This window comes from Branchiostoma lanceolatum, chromosome 3, assembly GCF_035083965.1.
Source record: "Branchiostoma lanceolatum isolate klBraLanc5 chromosome 3, klBraLanc5.hap2, whole genome shotgun sequence".
NCBI classification, from domain to species: domain Eukaryota; kingdom Metazoa; phylum Chordata; class Leptocardii; order Amphioxiformes; family Branchiostomatidae; genus Branchiostoma; species Branchiostoma lanceolatum.
The window spans coordinates 16311888-16330493 of NC_089724.1; the positions used below are offsets into that span (position 1 = coordinate 16311888).

Sequence of the window (18606 nt, forward strand, 5' to 3'; positions counted from 1 at the left end):
CAATGACTCTCCGTGAATTTTTCATCAGTTCCATTCTCATACGATATCTCTCCGCTTCGTCATTATTGATGACATTACAGTTATTTATTCAATGCAGTTAATGCTGTCATTGAAATTTGAGTGTTTCTCTCAACTTTCGTCCATTGAACTTCCTTGATTCAACTGTTCCATCAAACCGAGAGAACTTCCAACTGAATTCAATAACCTGAAGGCCTTGGAAATACCCATATGTCACGAATGCTTAGTTATCTTTACATCGCTAGTTAGTACCAAGATCCTGATCTTCCATAGAAAGTATGCATGAGCATGCCTTACATTTTACACTAGGTCAGCAGCGACATCTGTCGCACATGTTTTGAATTGCAATCCTTGAAACTCAGGAAAGTATTTTGATGAGATATTTATGATTTAATGAGACAAACCTTCAGTTAAGTGTGCCCCTTTTTTCCTGTTTTCAGACAGGGTTTGTGCGCTCGGAATGGAATCGGGAGCCATTTTGAACGAACAGGTTACTGCATGGTCGTACCAAGACTACTACACCCGACCAGCGATGGCTCGCTTTCACGAGTACGCACAACATCATCAATATACAGTACTAGTATGCATACACAGGCGCGCATGTCATTATCAGATCACGCAGTTTCCATTCCTAACGTTTCTTAGATGCACAGAGTACATTTAAATGTATATTGAGGAAATTGTACTGGATGAAAAACGTCACATTATCTATCAATCATCCCTTAGTACGGGTAAGGTAAGATTATAACCAAATCTTCAAATCAAGAGTCAATGGTTCGGAAATTACAACTTCTACAGATGTTTTACTTTTTCACTTTTCCCTTAGTTTGTGTCAAACGGTCTTGCCTTGAACAAAACTTGAAGCTTGAAATGAGTATTGATTTCTATCGGCTTTTGTTATGAATTAATTGTACCCAGAACATTTCAAGTGTGTAACAAGATTCATTGTTCTTTGCTCCTTGTACCAACAGGTGTGGCTGGATATCGGGGATATCTCTAGACGAGTGGGACTTTAAGGACTGGGTGTACAGCCGCCTGCCCTACTGGATGGATAACGTGCCGTGGGAGGATTGGGACGGGCTGGAGTATCTCCAGATCGACATGGCGCTGTCGACGGAGATCACCGGGGTGGCCACCTTGGGCTACTGTCAGAAGGACTACGCCGTCACGGAGTTCACTCTCCGGTACAGCGAAGACGAGGAGAATTGGAAAACGTACAAGAACGGAACCTCGGAAGAAACTCCAGACTACGTGAGCTAACCAACTGTTTTATGGTTCTCGAATTTGGCCGGTGTCACGAAAAATTTCAGCTTCGACAGATTTTTGCTCAGCAGGGGTGGTGCGCACGCGTGTAGTTAAGGTCAGGATTAGGATTAGGGTAGGGTTAGGTTAGGTTAGCTAAAGTCACTGGATAACTAGGACCTAAAGCCGCTTTTCCAGGAGCTCTAATAATAATTAAGTATCGATAAAGTGTCCCTGTAAACCCCATCAAGTGTCGGGGCAAATATTCAGCAGGGGCAAAAATCTACATATCCAAGCTTTGAATCTCAGAGTCACGGTGCTCTCCATTGACACATCGATTATTAGATTTAGAGTACAAAATATGAAAATTCGCCTGTGATGGTGATTGATATCGCAAATGGCTTTGATCCAACACCAATTGATGACATCACGTTTCTAAGGTCACGTGTCCTTAGTGATTGGCCCTTCATTGAAGTCATTATTGGCTCTATGATTGAAGCCTCTAGAAGTCTGTATCAGAGACTGCCTGAAAATTCGGTGGGATAGCTTCTTGCGTTAGAACCATTGTTAGCACTATTCAAGGGATAGTGGCCCGCCCCGAAGTGTTTTTACGGTGACATAACGACTAATAACCTAATGGCCAAGGAATAAACCACCGAGTGAGTGAAGCGTATGTTGTTATCATCTACCCTATCTAAACCGACATTGTTAAAAGTTGAAATCCCATCATCCATAGAAGTGTGTGTTATTGGCCTATAATCAACTCACGGCTCTCTTGGTCTTCTTCATTAACCAATGCTTATGACGTTTTGGCCGTATAACCAATGGGAATGGGGGCTTATGATTGGTCCACACAGCCTCGTATATAACTGATACTGTTAACGCTTGCCATAGATATTCATCGGAAACGAAGGGTGGCATATCGGTATGGACAGGTCCGACGCAGTGCAGCACACGCTGGACTACCCGTTCGTGACCCGGTACGTGCGGATCTACCCCGTGGACTGGATCGGCAAGAACGGTACCGGTGTCCAGCACAACCCCCCTGCCATGAGGGTCGAACTGTTCGGGTTTCGACTTCAGAATGGTATCGAAAATAAATCAAATCGTGTCATCTGTCTCTTTTTTTACTCAGTCATAGCTTTGAGGACCCTGTATGCTTATAGGGATTAAGATTTTTACAGCTTGAATTATCACAATGTTCTTAAGAAACATGTTGCATGTAAACTAACATTCAAACATCACATCACATAATTCCATAGTCAAGTCAAGTCAAGGCCTTTATTTCCTATTATTTATAGCTTAGGCCTATCATCCTCTCTTTTTCTTCACTGGTTAGTCCCTTTATTTGCATTAAAGAAGGTTAAGTAGTTCTTTTGTCATGGTGTATCATACTACTATGCATGATTACAAATGTTTTTGTAATAGCACAAAGATATCAGAGGCTGAGCTGAGCGCATCGAATTTTTGACCGTTCTTCTACAGTCTACCTAAGTCTTATCAAGTGATATCATTGGTCAGGAACCGTCCACCATCTCTGTTGAGCGATGGCTGATGTGCCCTGATGTACATGGCCTTCTTGAGTCCTCTAACGAAGTGTTTCCTTTGTTTTGTATCATTACAGACGCGCCGGACCTGGATGCGTACGACCCCTACAAGGCAGTACTCAAGTCTGACAAACTCAGTGAGTCTTACATTGCCTCCAATGTTAACGTTACCTCTCTATGTATATAATACGTTAACGTTGAACTTTGTATTTACAAGTCTTCACCGTGAAGGGCGGTAGAATCTAGCAGTGCTAATAAGTTGCATTTTCGTGACTATTGTTCTACTTTTCGGCTCTCACACAGCAACAGCAATATTTGCAATAATGGTGATCGTACACAAGATAACAGTTACACAAGCAACAGGATACAGGTTGTGTAAACTTGCGGTTTCAGGTAGGGTCCAGTACCTTTCGTCAGTGACTAAGTCCTCAGCAGTCACTGGCGAAAGGTGCTGGATGCTACCTGAAATGCCTGACCGTTTACAAAATCTATCCAGTTCTTATGTATCTTATTGCCTGGAGTAAAGTCCCGGTTACACATAGCCGAACATGGCCTCCCGACCTTCCCCCAACCATGGTTGTGACTGGTTAGGGATCACGGTCGGTTGTGGTTGGCGAGTGTTCAGCGTGGTAGGCTCCGAATGTTTTAAAATTTTGAAAACATTCGGCTGTGGACGGGAGGTCTGGAATGGGTAGGCTGGTGGTTGGGAGTAAGTCAGTAGTGGTCTGGGTGTGTTTGGGAGTCAAATTTGACTGGTCAGACTGCTCCCGACCTACGACCAACCTCGGTTGGCTAGTGGTCGGGAGCCATGTTTGACTATGTGTAACCGGGGCTTGAGGTAACACGACCGTACATGCTGTTTCTATCAGGACCGGGGCCTGCCTGCCCGAGGACCCACTTCACGTGCAGCGACCTGTCCTGCGTGCTGGACGTGTTCAAGTGCGACGGGCGAAACGACTGTCCTGGTGGGGAGGACGAGGAAGAATGTCGTATGTATGAAACCTTTATTTTAGGACCTGTAAGTCCCAAATCCGGTTTACATTAAGTTAAATTACCCTCGTAATCAAACACCGACCAGTAGCCATGGGAACCCGGCCTTTGGTCCTGCCGGGACGGTGCCTCGTTCATGTCATTAACTAGTCTCTACCAGACTAACTACGCCAGCTATAGGGAGAATATTTGCCAGGGTTTCATTGGAAGGCGAAATGTGATCTTCACCGTGGACTGACTCTACTGGCTAATTGTTCCCTTTTCTGCCGAATTCTACGATTCATACGCCCGTAAGAGGGCCTGGTGGAGGCTAGTCATTAACCTCGCCGTACAATCGGCGATTTGATTGGTTCTCGCTCTAAGCCTCCCCTCCCCTTGCGGTCGGCCTATGACAGATCAGTGAGACTATGAATGTAGTTCGATCCTTCTGTAGCCCCTTGTTTGTTTGTTTGTTTGTTTATTAGGAATCTCCATTAGTTACATTGAACTATTCTTCCTGGAGTCCTCTACACACAATCGAATAAAATACATAACAACAAATTATACAGATAATGTTGATCAGACAACTAGCATAAATCAATCATTAACGTTCTTAACCTTATCATATTATACAATACATTAAATTACTCATAACGTCAATCAATCAATTCATCATTATCCTCATTCAATTAACATAAACAGAAACATTATTATCATATTATATCATACATGTACATAATATTATCATATATTGAATATTGTGGAGGTCAGAGGTCATGAAATATACGGATGTCCTATAGTCAAATTTACCACCATGAGCTGATAGGTGAGTTTTTATGTCTTTGAGTTTTTGTCCAGGACCAGATTTTTACTTTGAATGCACGTGGATTTGAGGATGTAATGTGAATTGGTAGAGTGTTGTATGTTCTGATAGCTCTGTATAGGAAGGTTCGAGTAATGGCATTAGTTCTGGGTTTGGGTAGCAGGAATGCTCCTTTCTGTGCTAGTCTGGTGTTGTGAGAATGTGCGGTGTTAATTGTTTTTAAACGACTGAAAATGCATTTTGGCTGTTTTTCCTTTGCTACTTTATGGAATATGTTGATAGTGCCTGTGAAAAGTCTTTCTTTTACTGAGGGCCAGTTTAACTGATTATGTAGTACATCTAGGTTTGCGTCAAAACATGCACCTGTTGCCAGCCTAGCTGCTCTATTCTGGATAACTTGCAGTTTGTCTAGGTGGGTCTGAGGCGATGAGGACGTGAGTACTAAGCCGTAATCTAGGTGAGATAGGACCAAGGTCTGTATCACAGTTTTCAACAGGTTGGTAGTGAAGTATTCCTTATATTTCCTAATTGAAGCAAGAGCTCCTGCCATCTTCATCTTTGTTTTGTTTACTTGTAGAGCCCATGAGAGCTGCTGATCCACAGTGACACCTAGTAAGTCCGCCTGTTCCACCTGTGTAATGATTTTGCCCTCGATGGAAAGTTGTAGCTTCGGCTTCCTTTTTAGCCTATGTGGTGAACCCAAGATGATTGATTTTGTTTTGCCAATGTTGAGGATTAACTTGTTTGTCCTCACCCAATTCCATATCTTAGATAAGTCTGTCTGCAGCTTATTTTGTAATTCTGTAATGTCAGAAGCTGATGTGGATGGGGTGGAATCATCGGCATACATCACGACCACACTTTGGGTAGTTACCGTAGGCAGATCGTTTGTGAAAATACAGAAGAGTAGGGGACCGAGGCAGCTGCCTTGGGGTACGCCACATTTTGTTTCAATGAATGAGGAGTAGCTTCCATTTACAAACACGCATCCCCTTGTCGTTATGGTTCGTTTAAAAAGCAGCTGCCCGCTGTATTACAATGCTATTGGGAAACATGCAGTGCCGCAAAACCAGTACAGGCAGCCTCTGTTAAAATAAGATGAAGATGAATATTCTTCCTAATTACAAAGGACTACAGTAATCCTTCCAAGCTATCTTCAAAAGCTTCCTCTGTCCATGGTGCTGAAGAAGGGCTGTGTCCCTTCCAGCTGTTCTAATGGTGTTAGGTGGTCGAGACAAGTATAGGATGGTGGTAAAATCGGTCTGGTAAGCACTTTTTTACTCACTGTGGGGAGGATGGACAGATAAATATGAAAATGGTACAAAAGTTACACTTCATTTACATTATATATATATAATGTAAATGAAGTGTAACTTTATATATATACACACTAATGGAGTTTCTCTACACGTTAAGTCTTGCTTTCTTGAAATGCAGGTTGTGGGGTGGGTGCTTTAACACACTTGTAACATACTGTTTTTCTCTTGTTTTTGTTCATTTTGTAGCGTCTGCAGGCTGTGCTCAGTTCAGTTTTGAGTGTGACTCTCGAGGAAAGACGGAATGTGTGTCTCTGTCTTTTTTCTGTGACTTCAACTTGCAGTGTAGCAACCGCCGGGATGAACTACACTGTGGTAAGTTCAGCTTTCAAAGTTAAAAGTGATCACAACCATTGTTTGTCTACAGGTAAACAGTTGTAGGAATCATAATTCCTACAACATTCCTACAACATTCCTACAACATCTCTGCTTTAAAAACATGGGAGCTGGTATGATTTTGCTCATCTCCGTTTATATAGCCCTTGGGCAACATGGGCCAGTGCAGTATGGGGCTAGTTCATTAGTAGCAGAGTAGGTCCAACTTCATTACTCTTTCTAAAAAGTGTAGAGAACGCAGTATGTACCATGTCTTTGGTATGACCCAGTCGGGGTTGGAACCCCCGATTTTTCGTGGGGTCGTGTGGCGTAACGACAGGGTGTTTATCCCAGAACCCAGCGGTCCCGGGTTTGAGTCCCCTGACGCCACCGATGTTGTGTTCTTAGGAAAGATATTTAACACGAATTTTCTCACTCCATCCAAAAATGGGTACCTACTAGGGGTGGGTACCGGTACATAAAATTCAGGTCCGGTCCAGGTCCAGGTCCAGGTCCAGAGGGTCAGGTCCAGGTCCGGACCTGTACCTGTACCTGATTATAGTAGTGTCGCAGTACATCATATTTTGGAGAACGAGACACACGTAAAAGTCTCCAAACGTCATGTCTGGAACGATATAATTTCTTAGGTTTGCAGTTTGTCTCAAAATTATAACTATACTCTCCTCGCCGTCTGTTTACTCATCCTTTAAGTGTTTCTAGATATGATTCACAGCTAACGTCTTCGAAAACGACTCGTTAAATATGCTGTTTTATATTTTCTTAGACCAGTTATGTGGCCACCTGCTGGTAGCCTGGTACTATGAATTTTCTAATCGGTCCATAGGCCGGTCCACTGATTTTTACGGACCGGTTTTTTTGGACCGGTCCATTAAGAAAAACCGGTTTTGTACCGGTACACGGTACCGGTACCCACCCCTAGTACCTACCTTAAGTTTGGTAAAAGGCGGTGGAAGAATAACAACTCACTGCTTATATGGCATCAAAAAGGCATTGCGATTGGGACTACCTTTACCCTATCAAGCTTACTGTATGCCCTCTGTTTGTGGCGCTGTTAAAACAAGTTATAAAAACTTGAATGCAGTGCCACATGGTCCTTGCCTGTCCAAAAAGCACCCAATGGCCAAAAAAACACTTTCAGATTGCCAGGCGAACACCTGTCAAACAGCGTGTTATACTGCTGCAATATTTCTTTCCTACAGTCTATCCACCATGTGAAGATAACGAGAAGAGGTGCGGTTCTGAACAGTGTGTCCTGAAGTCCCAGGTCTGTGATGGCGTCCATCAGTGTTCGGACAGTTCGGATGAGCTCCGCTGTGGTAAGACTAACGTCGACGTCTGCGTTTTTACCCTCTAATTCCAGGCGGCCCGTCGCTTGTATACGCGGGTATCTCATTGGATCCGAGGCACGTCGGCGACAGAACGATTTGACAGAGCGCCCAACGAGTGTCATCGATAAAAACGAATCTTTTTACGTGTTTTGTTGTCTTTTTATAGTCATACTTAACTTGTACATTTTGCATGATATTTCCATTATGAAGTCAAGGGTAACACAAATCCAATTTAGGACGCCAACGTGCCGCAGCTTCTGTATACGTATCGCTTGTATGCCTGCCCTTCTCGCTGTGTCAGCACTTGCCAGCCGTCATGATCACCAGCCAATCATGTCGCCGGTCAAGACGTGTCATGATTGGTTGGTAACATTCCCTCTAACAACATGGGGGGGAATGTCTGATTGGCTGACGGCTGACCAGCGCTAACGCTGAGGAAAGGAAGGAACACAGGCCGGTAGGCCAGGGTTGTTGCCTGACATATACAAGCGGTGGGCCTCGCATGAAAGGATGGCAAACACATCGTTCATATAAAATCTCATAGCGCGGCAGTAATGTTTAATTTCACACAAATAATATGTTCTCCTTCCGCCTGGCTAGACTTCTGCCCAAAAGGTTTCCAGTGTTTTGACGGGTCGTGCCTGAATATCGAGCGGTACTGCGATGGACAGATAGATTGCATGGGGTACATAGGGGAGGACGAACCCTTCGACTGTGGTACGTTTGTTTGTTTGTTTGTTTGTTTGTTTGTTTGTTTGTTTAAAAGCTACATCATTTTTAATGTATTATAGACTTTTTAGTCTTCCTGAAGTCATTTTGTAATGCTAGATACAGACATAGATGTAATGTAGAACGACAATTTAACACATGACTCTACCTTCATCGATCTTCGAATAGAATTACATTACATGCATCTGGTAAGTATTCTCTTCAAGCAGCAACAGTTCAGAGCTTTAAGGGAGTGGCTACTATTTGTGTCATCAATTTTTGTTACAGTCATTCTGAGACACTCGTGTTCTATCGACAGACCTGTAAAGCAATCCACATTAGTCTGTTCCGCCTTGATGCTAAATCCGTCAACTAGTGATTTCAAAGTCTTGTTTATTTTGTTCCATATAGATTACAAAGACCCAACTTTCACGTGCCCAGAAGAAGGACAGGTCCGCTGTAAGAACGGGGTATGCGCGAACCCGAACGACACCTGTATCTTCAACAAGGACAACGAGGGGATCATGATAGGGTGTCGGGATCTTACCCACCTCAGGCCATGCTGTGAGTCAAACGTGGACGTTTTTCTCTTTATTTGAAGCTGTACGTCATGTACGTGTGGAATGTTAGTGCTGGATACTGTAGGTTTTATTCAAAGTGCATCAGTTGACTCGATGTAGACTTAACTCCCTAGGAGGCTATCAGAGCAATGTCATATGTTCAGACAACAACAATGTAAAGCTCGGAGGTTCGGTAGACAGAATGGCAACATTGTAAGGGAAAAAACACTGGCAAAATGGAGTCGACAATTGAAGGAAATATGATATGCATATAGCTTCGGTGTCTCAGGCATGCATTATGATACATTAGAAGACGGACCTTACATCTAAACTGCACTAATAGAATGCATTAGAAGAGTTTTTAGAATATTTTCAACTCTAGTACAACCTCATAAGCTTCGCCCCTGAGGCGTTGCCAGAAGAAGCTTATTATATCTCTTTCTTTTTGGGAGGGCAGCAAAAGAGTTTGTGTGTCCGATAAACCACCTGCAGTGCAACCTGGGATACTGCATCCCGCAGCACATGAGGTGTGACGGGAAGATGGACTGTTCCACCGGGGAGGATGAGGAGAACTGTGGTAAGGAAGGAAGGAAGGAAGGAAGGATGGATGGATGGATGGATAGAACGAATGAATGAACTAACGAATTAACTAACATGATATGAAGGCGTTCAGTTGTAGGTTATGTAGTAGCCTGTATTTCTATAGCTTCCCAGTTCTCACTAAATCAAACAACACAACACGCACACACACACACACACACATAACGTTATATCATCATCGTCATCATCATCATGACACGCGCGCGCACACACACACATCATCACACACACACACACACGCACACACACACCTTTGGGTTTGTATTGATAGTTATTGATCTGTTGCTTTGGTGTGACAGAAAGTTACGAGTGCCCAGGTGCCCACCGCTGCAACAGTTTCGGCAGCTGCACTCCCATGAAGAACCGCTGTGATGGCATCAGACAGTGCCCACGTGGGGATGATGAGTTCAACTGCGGTAAGGCTTAGCAAACATGACTGTTTGTTTATATATTTGTTTGTTTATTTATTTTGCAGTGCAGAGCCAGTATTCCGTCACGTGTCGTAAGACATCGATTCTGCATCTGTGTAGGTACAATCTGTGACACAAAAGACCAGTACCCCAGGACTTGCTTTTTGGACGCTTCAACGGAAAAAGATTAAACAGATAGAAAGATGAATTGAATTCTTAATCTAAGAGGATTGAAATGGTGATAGTTACAGTGTTTGTTGACTGTGAAAGGTTTCTCATGATGTGCATGAACTCAGGGTGCATGTTTACCCTTAAGTATTTTGCCCTACCAGGTATCGATTGCCCTAATGGCTGCAACTGTGAGGGGCTGGCTTTCCTTTGTGCAAACAACAAGTTTGACGTAACACTGGATAAACTGACCAAACAACTTCGAAAACTGTGAGTGTTTCACTCAGTGCTTGATACGTATAAACTCTTTAATTGTATGGGTCCTTTATATTCATCCTAGGTTGTCTATGTAGCTAGTTGATTTATGATAAGTGTGATGACCAATGATGTGTTGTTAAAGTGATGCAAGTAATGCCCAACTGTTGGTTGGTTGACTAGTTGATTTGATAAGCATATTGACCAATGATGTGTTGTTATAGTGATGCAAACGACTCCCGACTGTTGGTTGATTGTCTAGTTAATTTGATAAGCGTATCAAACAATGATGTAAGTAACCCCCAACTGTTGGTTGGTTGGTTGGTTGGTTGGTTTGATTACAAGTGACCAATGGCGTGTTGTTACAGTGATGCAAGTAACGCTGACTGTTAGCTGGTTGTCTAGTTAATTTGATTACAAGTGTATGGACCAATGAGGTGTTGTAACAATGATGCAAGTAACCCCCAACTGTTGGTTGGTTGGTTAATTTGATTACAAGTGACCAGTGATGTGTTGTTGCAGGGATGCAAGTAACGCCCGACTGATGGAGATCGAACTGGCGGTTAAGAATGACGTTAACGGAACGGCACTGCAGAACGAAACCCTGTTAGACCTGTCCAACTTCAAGTTGTTAGGCGAACTGTAAGTCTGTTTTAGTCATATAACAATTCCACACAATGTGACACATACTCTGACATGGTAGTTATCTAGTTAGCTTGCTCCATAACCAATTGTCCTTATCATGCGCAAGCAACCATGCATATCTCCACAACAATGATATTTGGACACCGTCCGCCCTTTGGATAAGTCCCGTTAATACCAACAGATTTCGATAATCAGTTATTAATAGTAAACAGTTCAATACTAACAGTGCTACAAATGTTTAAAGACGTTTCTTATTCTAAAGCTACAAAATCGTGAATGAATAAATGGTCAGGTCTTTATGTGAAAAGTGCTGTATGTTTTTAAAGAATTTGACGTGTCTGTGATGTAGTGCTGTGTACCTTAACTCATGTTCAGGTTCAGGTCTGTATTCAAGTCCGGAGGATCAGGTTCAGGTCTGGACTTATAAGTCCGAACCTGCACCCATGGCGTATGTGTGTTAGAAATACGTTTTTCGGTTACATGTAAAATTTCATGTTGGCATTAATTTTACATGTAATTTGAAATATATACATGCAAAACTATATGCAGTCAGTGGTAAACATAAAAGCTCAGTAATAAACACATCAACAGCAATGTTTTCGTCTTTTTTATGGCACAAATTTCACGATCTATGGAAGGTTTTAGATGGTTTAGAACATACGGGAGAGTATAAGCGAGATATATTTTTTGCAAGTCCGGACTTGGATCCCGACGTTTAATTACTTGAACCTAAACGTTTTTACAAGTCCAGTCCAGTTCAGGTCCGGGATTTAGGTACGCAGCACTACTGTAATGTGTCACTTTGTTTTGCAGCATCTTGAGGAACACGAGTTTGCACTACATCGGCAACAGCACACTGGAGGCACTGGCCAACCTGTACTATCTGTGAGTTCTCCGTTAAACTCTACAACATCTACAACACGTTTCATGACAATCCATCCATAGCTTATTGGGTTATGTTGCTAAACTACAAGCAAATATACATCCAAACGCTACCGAATACACAACCTTCTTGGCGAGGGTAATAGAGGGAAGGGTTAAAATTGATTTTCAGAAAATCTCAATAAAGAAATCCACGAAGAAGAACTAAGATGTAAATTATTTCATAGTACGATAGCACTGACAGTCATCGTATGTTAAGGGAAAGACATTGATGTTTTTCTCCTTTACAGAATAAAAGATTTCCACACTTCTAATTATGACATGAAATTTTTTTGCTAACTTTCACTGAAGATCATGGCCAATTTATTCAAGAGATGAACCAACAAGAATTGTGGGGAATATTGATTATTTGTCTGTCAATCGAAGAAAACGTTTCATTGCTAACTTGAGGAAAGCACAATATTTTGAACATAAAAAAGTTAACCGTGAACAGAAACGAAAGATGATAACGTCCTCTTGATCTAAAAGGAAAATTTGCCATGATGGTTTTAAACACTAGCTCTGTTACCTTGATACACTGTAGACAATAAATATATACGTATTTGTTATTTTGCAGTGATCTTAGCTTCAACGAGATTAGTACTCTCGAGGGACAACCTTTCAAGTACCTCCGAAGGCTAGAATTTCTGTACGTATCGGGAACCCGAAATCTAATTTTCCATTCCTACCGTCTTCCAAGTTTCCTATCTAGATGATACGGTTACTATATTGACATCAATGACGTCTCAATAAAGCTAAAATTCAATCAAATATTTTGAATGAAAAATGGTTGGTACATTTCAATTGACAGGTTTTGTACTCGAGTTCCTTGTTAAAGTTGAAAAATAAATCCTACCTGAATACTTCATTTAAAGCTTTGATTTTTTTGGTGTTATTTATGTTACAGTATAGTATGAATTGATTATTCTGTAAAGATCAACATTGTTGCAATAACGAAGCTGTTTTGATGGTGCATAATTAAAATGGGAGTCCCGTGTTCGAGGGGATGCCTCAAGCACGTTAGAACAGCCTCATTACTCAGTTGGGTACCTACTAACGTTAGCTGTAATAATACAAAAAGGTGAATGATAATGATACTCGTGCTCATCCTGCAGGGACCTGAGTGCCAATAAGATCTTCAGTGTGGATAACGGTGCCTTCATGCTCGCACCGGATCCATCAGATCCAACCGCAACTTCAAAACTGGTCAACCTGTGAGTTGACTCTGAATTTTTGCTGTTTGTAATCATGTTCAAAGTGGTATTGTGACCTCTTTCATACTCTTGATATACTGTGTGACCTTTTCTAGGGCAAATATGTAATGTTATGCACCTTTCTGTCCGTTAAAATGTTTGAATCAAAATGTTAACGGCTGAAAATATGTAAAAAGGTACTATTGTAGAATCTGACCGATCAAAACATCAAAACAATATCACTGGTTTTGCTCATTTTTCTACATCATAAGTTGAATCTACCTTATTGACGCTCCACAGCGTATGAATGCGGCTTTGTTGCGTCATGAGGGCGTCTTGAAATATGGGGTGCTTCGTGAGGCTTGTATTCGCGTTATCCAACGTTAATGCTGGAAATGTGGAAAAACGACGCTAATATGTTTTAAAGAATTAGTTGCAGATGTCAATTTGAATGGTGAATTTTAAATTCAATTTTTTTCAATACGTACCTTTAAGATATCTCAGTACACTACAACCGATATTTATCTCATTGGTATTGGTATTTAGAATGAGAGATACCTCTTTAAAAAAACTAACACTAACACGAAGATTGAAATACATATCATCAAGGAGGTTAAATATACATTCAACCTCCTTGATATCATCAATCTCTTGTCTAAATTCTAGGCGTCTCCAAGACAACCAGATCACCGAATTCGGCCCAGGCATGTTTGACGGCCTGACGGAGCTCAGCGAGTTGTAAGTACAACAGCGTTCATGTTTGACATGTGTTTCTTTGGATAATATTTTGCAACATGGTATAAAGTAGTGTTTCAAGTGTACGTTGTCTACATTTCCGTTTTTTATTGATCTCTCTCAAAAGTTTCTTTTTTGAAACTCATCAATTTCAATCAGCTTCCATATAGGAGATTTTGTTAAAGATCAAGCTATTCAGAAGCTGCCAACTGAGTAAAACGTAATGTTTATCTTTCTATAGAAGGATACTAAGGTATCTACAGTTGATAGGTAGCTCGCCGATTTCAGTTCAACTGAAAAGAAGAATGTTACATTCAAAAAAACTTTTTCCCTGTTTACAAGTTTACAACAGGTCGGTATCCAATTTTCTCCGTTATTTGACCTGTAATCCCTCTTTCATTCATTGTAGGCACAGTGACAGCTACCTGTTCATCTGTGTGGCTCTCACTCAGACGAAACAACTCGACACGTTCAGCCCTCAACCCAACGAGTTGTCCTCCTGCGAGGACCTCATCGCCCGCCAGGGCCTGCGCGTGGTCATGTGGACCTTCGCTAGCTTCGCCATTCTCGGCAACGGTTACGTCATCATTCGGCGTATCATAGCCGAGCGGGATCAGTCCCTCGGAAAGAGCCGAGTCCAAAACATTCTTGTCCTGAACCTTGGCATCGCCGATTTCTTGATGGGCGTCTATCAGATGATCATTGCGTCTGTTGACGAGTATTATCGCAACGTGTACATCTGGAATGACGAGAAGTGGCGCGCCAGTTGGCTGTGCGAGTTCGCTGGCTTCGTCTTCGTGGTGTCCAGCGAGGTGTCGGTTTGTTCTCTCGTCCTCATCACGGTTGATCGTTTCATCTCCGTTGTGTTTCCTTTCAAAACGGAGTGGAAGATTAACGTGAACCAGGCGTGGACCATGATGATTGCGATCTGGGCAATCGTCGCTTTCCTGGGCGTGTTTCCTCTCATGGGCGTGCCGTATTTCCAGGACGAGTTTTACGCTCGTTCTGGGGTGTGCCTGCCCCTCCATATCACCGCGGAGCGTCCTGCCGGATTCGAGTTCTCCGTGGCCATCTTCATGGTCTTCAACTTCATCGCTTTCCTGCTGATCATGGGGAGCTACATCGCCATGTTCATCTCTGTCCGCAGCGCCGGGAAGGCGTCCGGAGAGGCTGCGGGGAAGCAGAAGGCTGGCCAGACTCAGACCATGACCACTCGGATGACCATGATCGTGCTGACCGACTTCTTCTGCTGGTTCCCGGTCACTCTGATGGGCATCATGGCGCTGACCGGCGTCGCTCTCCCCGGGGAGGTTTTCGCTTTCACCGCCGTCATCATTCTGCCGATCAACTCGGCTCTCAACCCTGTCCTGTACACCGTGTTGGCCATCAAGGCCAGGGGCAAGAAGAAGCCGCCCGGGCCAGTTCCTCCCGGAGGGAAGAAGCCAGGGGGCCGGCGGTGTGCCCGGGAAGAAAGCAGGCGGGCCCGTAGGCGGGAAGAAAGCGGGTGGTCCTGGTGCTGCTGGAGGGAAGAAACCATGTGCCGCTGGAGGGAAAAAAACGGGTGCTGCTGGGGGGAAGAAACCGGGTGCCGCTGGAGGGAAGAAACCAGCTGCCGCTGGAGGGAAGACACCGGGTGCCGCTGGAGGGAAGACACCGGGTGCTGGAGGGAAGAAACCAGGTGCCGCTGGAGGGAAGACACCGGGTGCCGCTGGAGGGAAGACACCGGGTGCTGGAGGGAAGAAACCAGGTGCCGCTGGAGGGAAGAAACCAGGTGCCGCTGGAGCAAAGAAACCAGGTGCCGCTGGAGGGAAGAGAGCAGGCGGTGCCGCTGGAGGGAAGAAAGCAGGCGGTGCGGGTTGAAGGAAGAAGTAGCGGACTGAAGTCTGGCGTGCTGAAGACGCCGGCACAAATAGTACAAAAAAGTAGTTACGCCTGCAGGGACCCTGACTTAAAGTCGATATCCATGTAATTTCTTCAGGCAGAATCAAATTCACTACAGTGTGAATACATTTTGTGCATGGTTCATGGATAGCTTTGTATTGTAATCAAGATCAGCTTGAGGTGAACACATCCAACTGAAAGTTATCGCAGCTTGATTCCTTTGTAGTATCAGTTTAGATGATCACATATTCAACAAGTGTAATGAAATTTGAAGTAAGGAATGTAAAAGATGCATTAATTCCTAATCAATTTGAAAATTCAAACAGCTAGTTTTCATGTCGATGAAACTATATTCAAGCAGGCAAGAAGTTAAGATTTAAAAAGAAAGGAAACACAATTACACCACTTTTATCGTTTTGAACTACTGTTACAAAGGTCACTCTAACATTCTTTATTTTTCTTGACACTTAGAAAAAGGCCATGGCTTGGACCGGTCGGACACCAGAATACGTGCAGAGTACATATGTATGATACTAAATGATATAAAATCAGTACTAAATCAGTTGTCTGTGCGTGTCTTTTTGTGCTATCTTGCATCAAAAGAAAGAAAGATGTAAACTGACATAAGTGTCACTTTGCAATTATGATCTTTGAATCGTAATCATGTAGGAATGACTAGTACTGGACAAACAAAATGCTCTATATGCTATAATCGACGTATGATTTTAATTATAAATTAATTACCGCACATCGTTTGTGGATGAGCATTATTCACCAACATCGGACTGGGATCAGGGCGTTTTGCGGGTCCATTGAAAATGCCTAATTTTATAGGTTTTTTTACGGATATAGGTCGCTTTTTTTATAGAAGTCAAAGAAGTTTACAACAAGGATAATTTTCCATTTTCGACATGTTAACCATAAAATCTACTTGATGTGGCGTAAGTTAGTACAGTGAAAATAGACCAGAGCGCGAGCGGAAATTGGTACAGGGAAAATTTAGCTCATGAGAGTACAATATAATGACACATGTAATACAATTTAAGTGCACGTTTCTTGGGCTCTCTACGGAAACGCAGGAAGACTACTCGAGCTATGTGAATTGCATATACGGTGAAAATAGTCATTAGTGGGGAAGCACCACCTATCGAGTTGCTAGAAGACGGCAGGTAAGGCGCAGGTGGCGCACGCAGAGGGCAAATCAGCACCAAGGACACCACCAATATTTGCCCTCAGCGGCAGATGTAACTGTTTGGTTATATACAGATTTGATACAACAACAAAAAAACGTTGCAACAATGGGAGCCAATGCCCCTAACTGTTTAAGTTGCTTCACCCTGAAATTACATGATGAAATAGCTATTTCAATCTCTCCACAGTTCAATGGATTAAAGAGAATAGACATAGTGCGTTTTCTATTCATTCCGCGAGAGAAAGTAGTCCGTTATATGAACTCCAAATGGCTTCTTGTAGACAGACTGTCGTTTGTGGCAATAGGGTGAATAGAAAAAAATCTGCATTTTCTCGTTGATAACAATATTCAACCTTCTTTAGTGGTTTCTAAATTTCTGAGCTGAATTCAGCACGACTGTGACGACGTGACGGTAAAGATGACATCGGAGTCAATGGAAGTAGTGAGTGGTGTTGAGCGGAAAATGAAGGTAAGGCCACAGCAAGTAAATTTTATGGATCACATCCTCCGCAGACTCCAAAATTAATGAGATAGGGCGAAAAAAAACAAGGCGGGCCAAAAAAACAAGATTTCTATATTTTCAAATTTTGAGATCATAAGTCTTGTTAAACAAGAATTGAGGCGACGAAATATGATATCATGACCAACAGGTCTTTTATTCCTGTATTCAACCAATGAGGTTTCATATATGATATAAAACATCCTTGATTCAACAGTTAACATGTCCTTGTAGATGTGTATACATCTCAATAGACTAACTACAACAAATGCAGAAAAGAGCTTGTTGTACCATCATCTGAAGCAACTACACTGGGAATTAATATGCGATGAAACACCTTGTGTATACAGCTCAATTAACTAGACCCCCCCCCCCCCCCCATTATTTATATAATGTCCTTGCTAGAACAAATGCAGAAAACAGCTTGTTATTATACCATCATGGGCAGGAACTACACTGGGTATTCATATGCAATGAAACACCTTAGACTGTCAACATTAAACTGTTCTTGAAGATGTGTATACAGCTCAATTAACTAGAACAAACGCAGAAAACACCTTGTCATACCATCATGGGCAGGAACTACACTGGGTATTCATATGCAATGAAGCACCTTAGAATGTCAACGTTTACGACATATTTGCCAATTTTTGGCATGTTGACCACCGTCGGAGGGCAATGAAATTTCTTGTTTTTTATTTCGAAATCAGGCGAAAATTAATGAGTTAAGTTAAGTTAGTTAAAGTGACCCGGGCGTCTTGAAAAGACGCATAGGGGTGGCGCCCATCTCCATTTCTATAGCCCTTGGGCCACACACATTTGTGCAAGTCACTACAGCAGGGGGCTGGTCCGCTGGTAGTGATGAGTGCTTAACTTCCATACTCTTTCCCAAATGCTGAGTGCTAAGCAGAGAAAGAAATATGTACCATTTTTAGAGTCTTTGGTATGACCCGGCCGGGGTTCGAACTCACGACCTACCGTGTGCAAGGTGAGCACTCTACCAACTAGGCCATTGCACCGGTATTAATGAGTGCGCCATAAAAATTACTTGCTGTGGCCTTAAGTAGTTTTAAGCTCTTTCATGTGACATATTTCAAGCAGGAAGAAATACACCCATGTATAAATGTACAGTGAAGTGGGGCTGGCAGCTGGTCCTATTTTTCAACAAGAAGAGATATCAGACATAACGTTATAGTACTTTATAGTACAGATTTTATTAAAAGATGAGACAATATATATTTGCATGACAAACCAGATAAT

At 42.6% G+C, this 18606-nt stretch overlaps 1 protein-coding gene across 1 annotated transcript; it reads left to right on the plus strand.

Moving 5' to 3' along the window:
* The first annotated feature begins 467 nt into the window (after nt 1-467).
* Nucleotides 468-16217, plus strand: LOC136430619 (G-protein coupled receptor GRL101-like). The gene is made up of 18 exons (XM_066421372.1): nt 468-567; nt 990-1269; nt 2155-2347; nt 2885-2944; nt 3677-3796; nt 6105-6230; nt 7451-7567; nt 8180-8296; nt 8699-8851; nt 9305-9424; nt 9747-9863; nt 10190-10295; nt 10803-10922; nt 11739-11810; nt 12424-12495; nt 12962-13060; nt 13706-13777; nt 14184-16217. The coding sequence occupies exons 1-18, from the start codon at nt 479-481 to the stop codon at nt 15652-15654; spliced, it is 3504 nt and encodes a 1167-aa protein (XP_066277469.1). The 5' UTR covers nt 468-478; the 3' UTR covers nt 15655-16217.
* The last annotated feature ends 2389 nt before the right edge of the window (nt 16218-18606 follow it).

Excerpts from the sequence above, each read along its gene's own strand:
- LOC136430619 (XM_066421372.1), top strand. The coding sequence starts at position 479 with ATGGAATCGGGAGCCATTTTGAACGAACAGGTTACTGCATGGTCGTAC. Across the intron at positions 8,852-9,304 it reads TACCCACCTCAGGCCATGCT|CAAAAGAGTTTGTGTGTCCG; the intron begins GTGAGTCAAACG and ends TTGGGAGGGCAG. Across the intron at positions 10,923-11,738 it reads TTCAAGTTGTTAGGCGAACT|CATCTTGAGGAACACGAGTT; the intron begins GTAAGTCTGTTT and ends TTTGTTTTGCAG.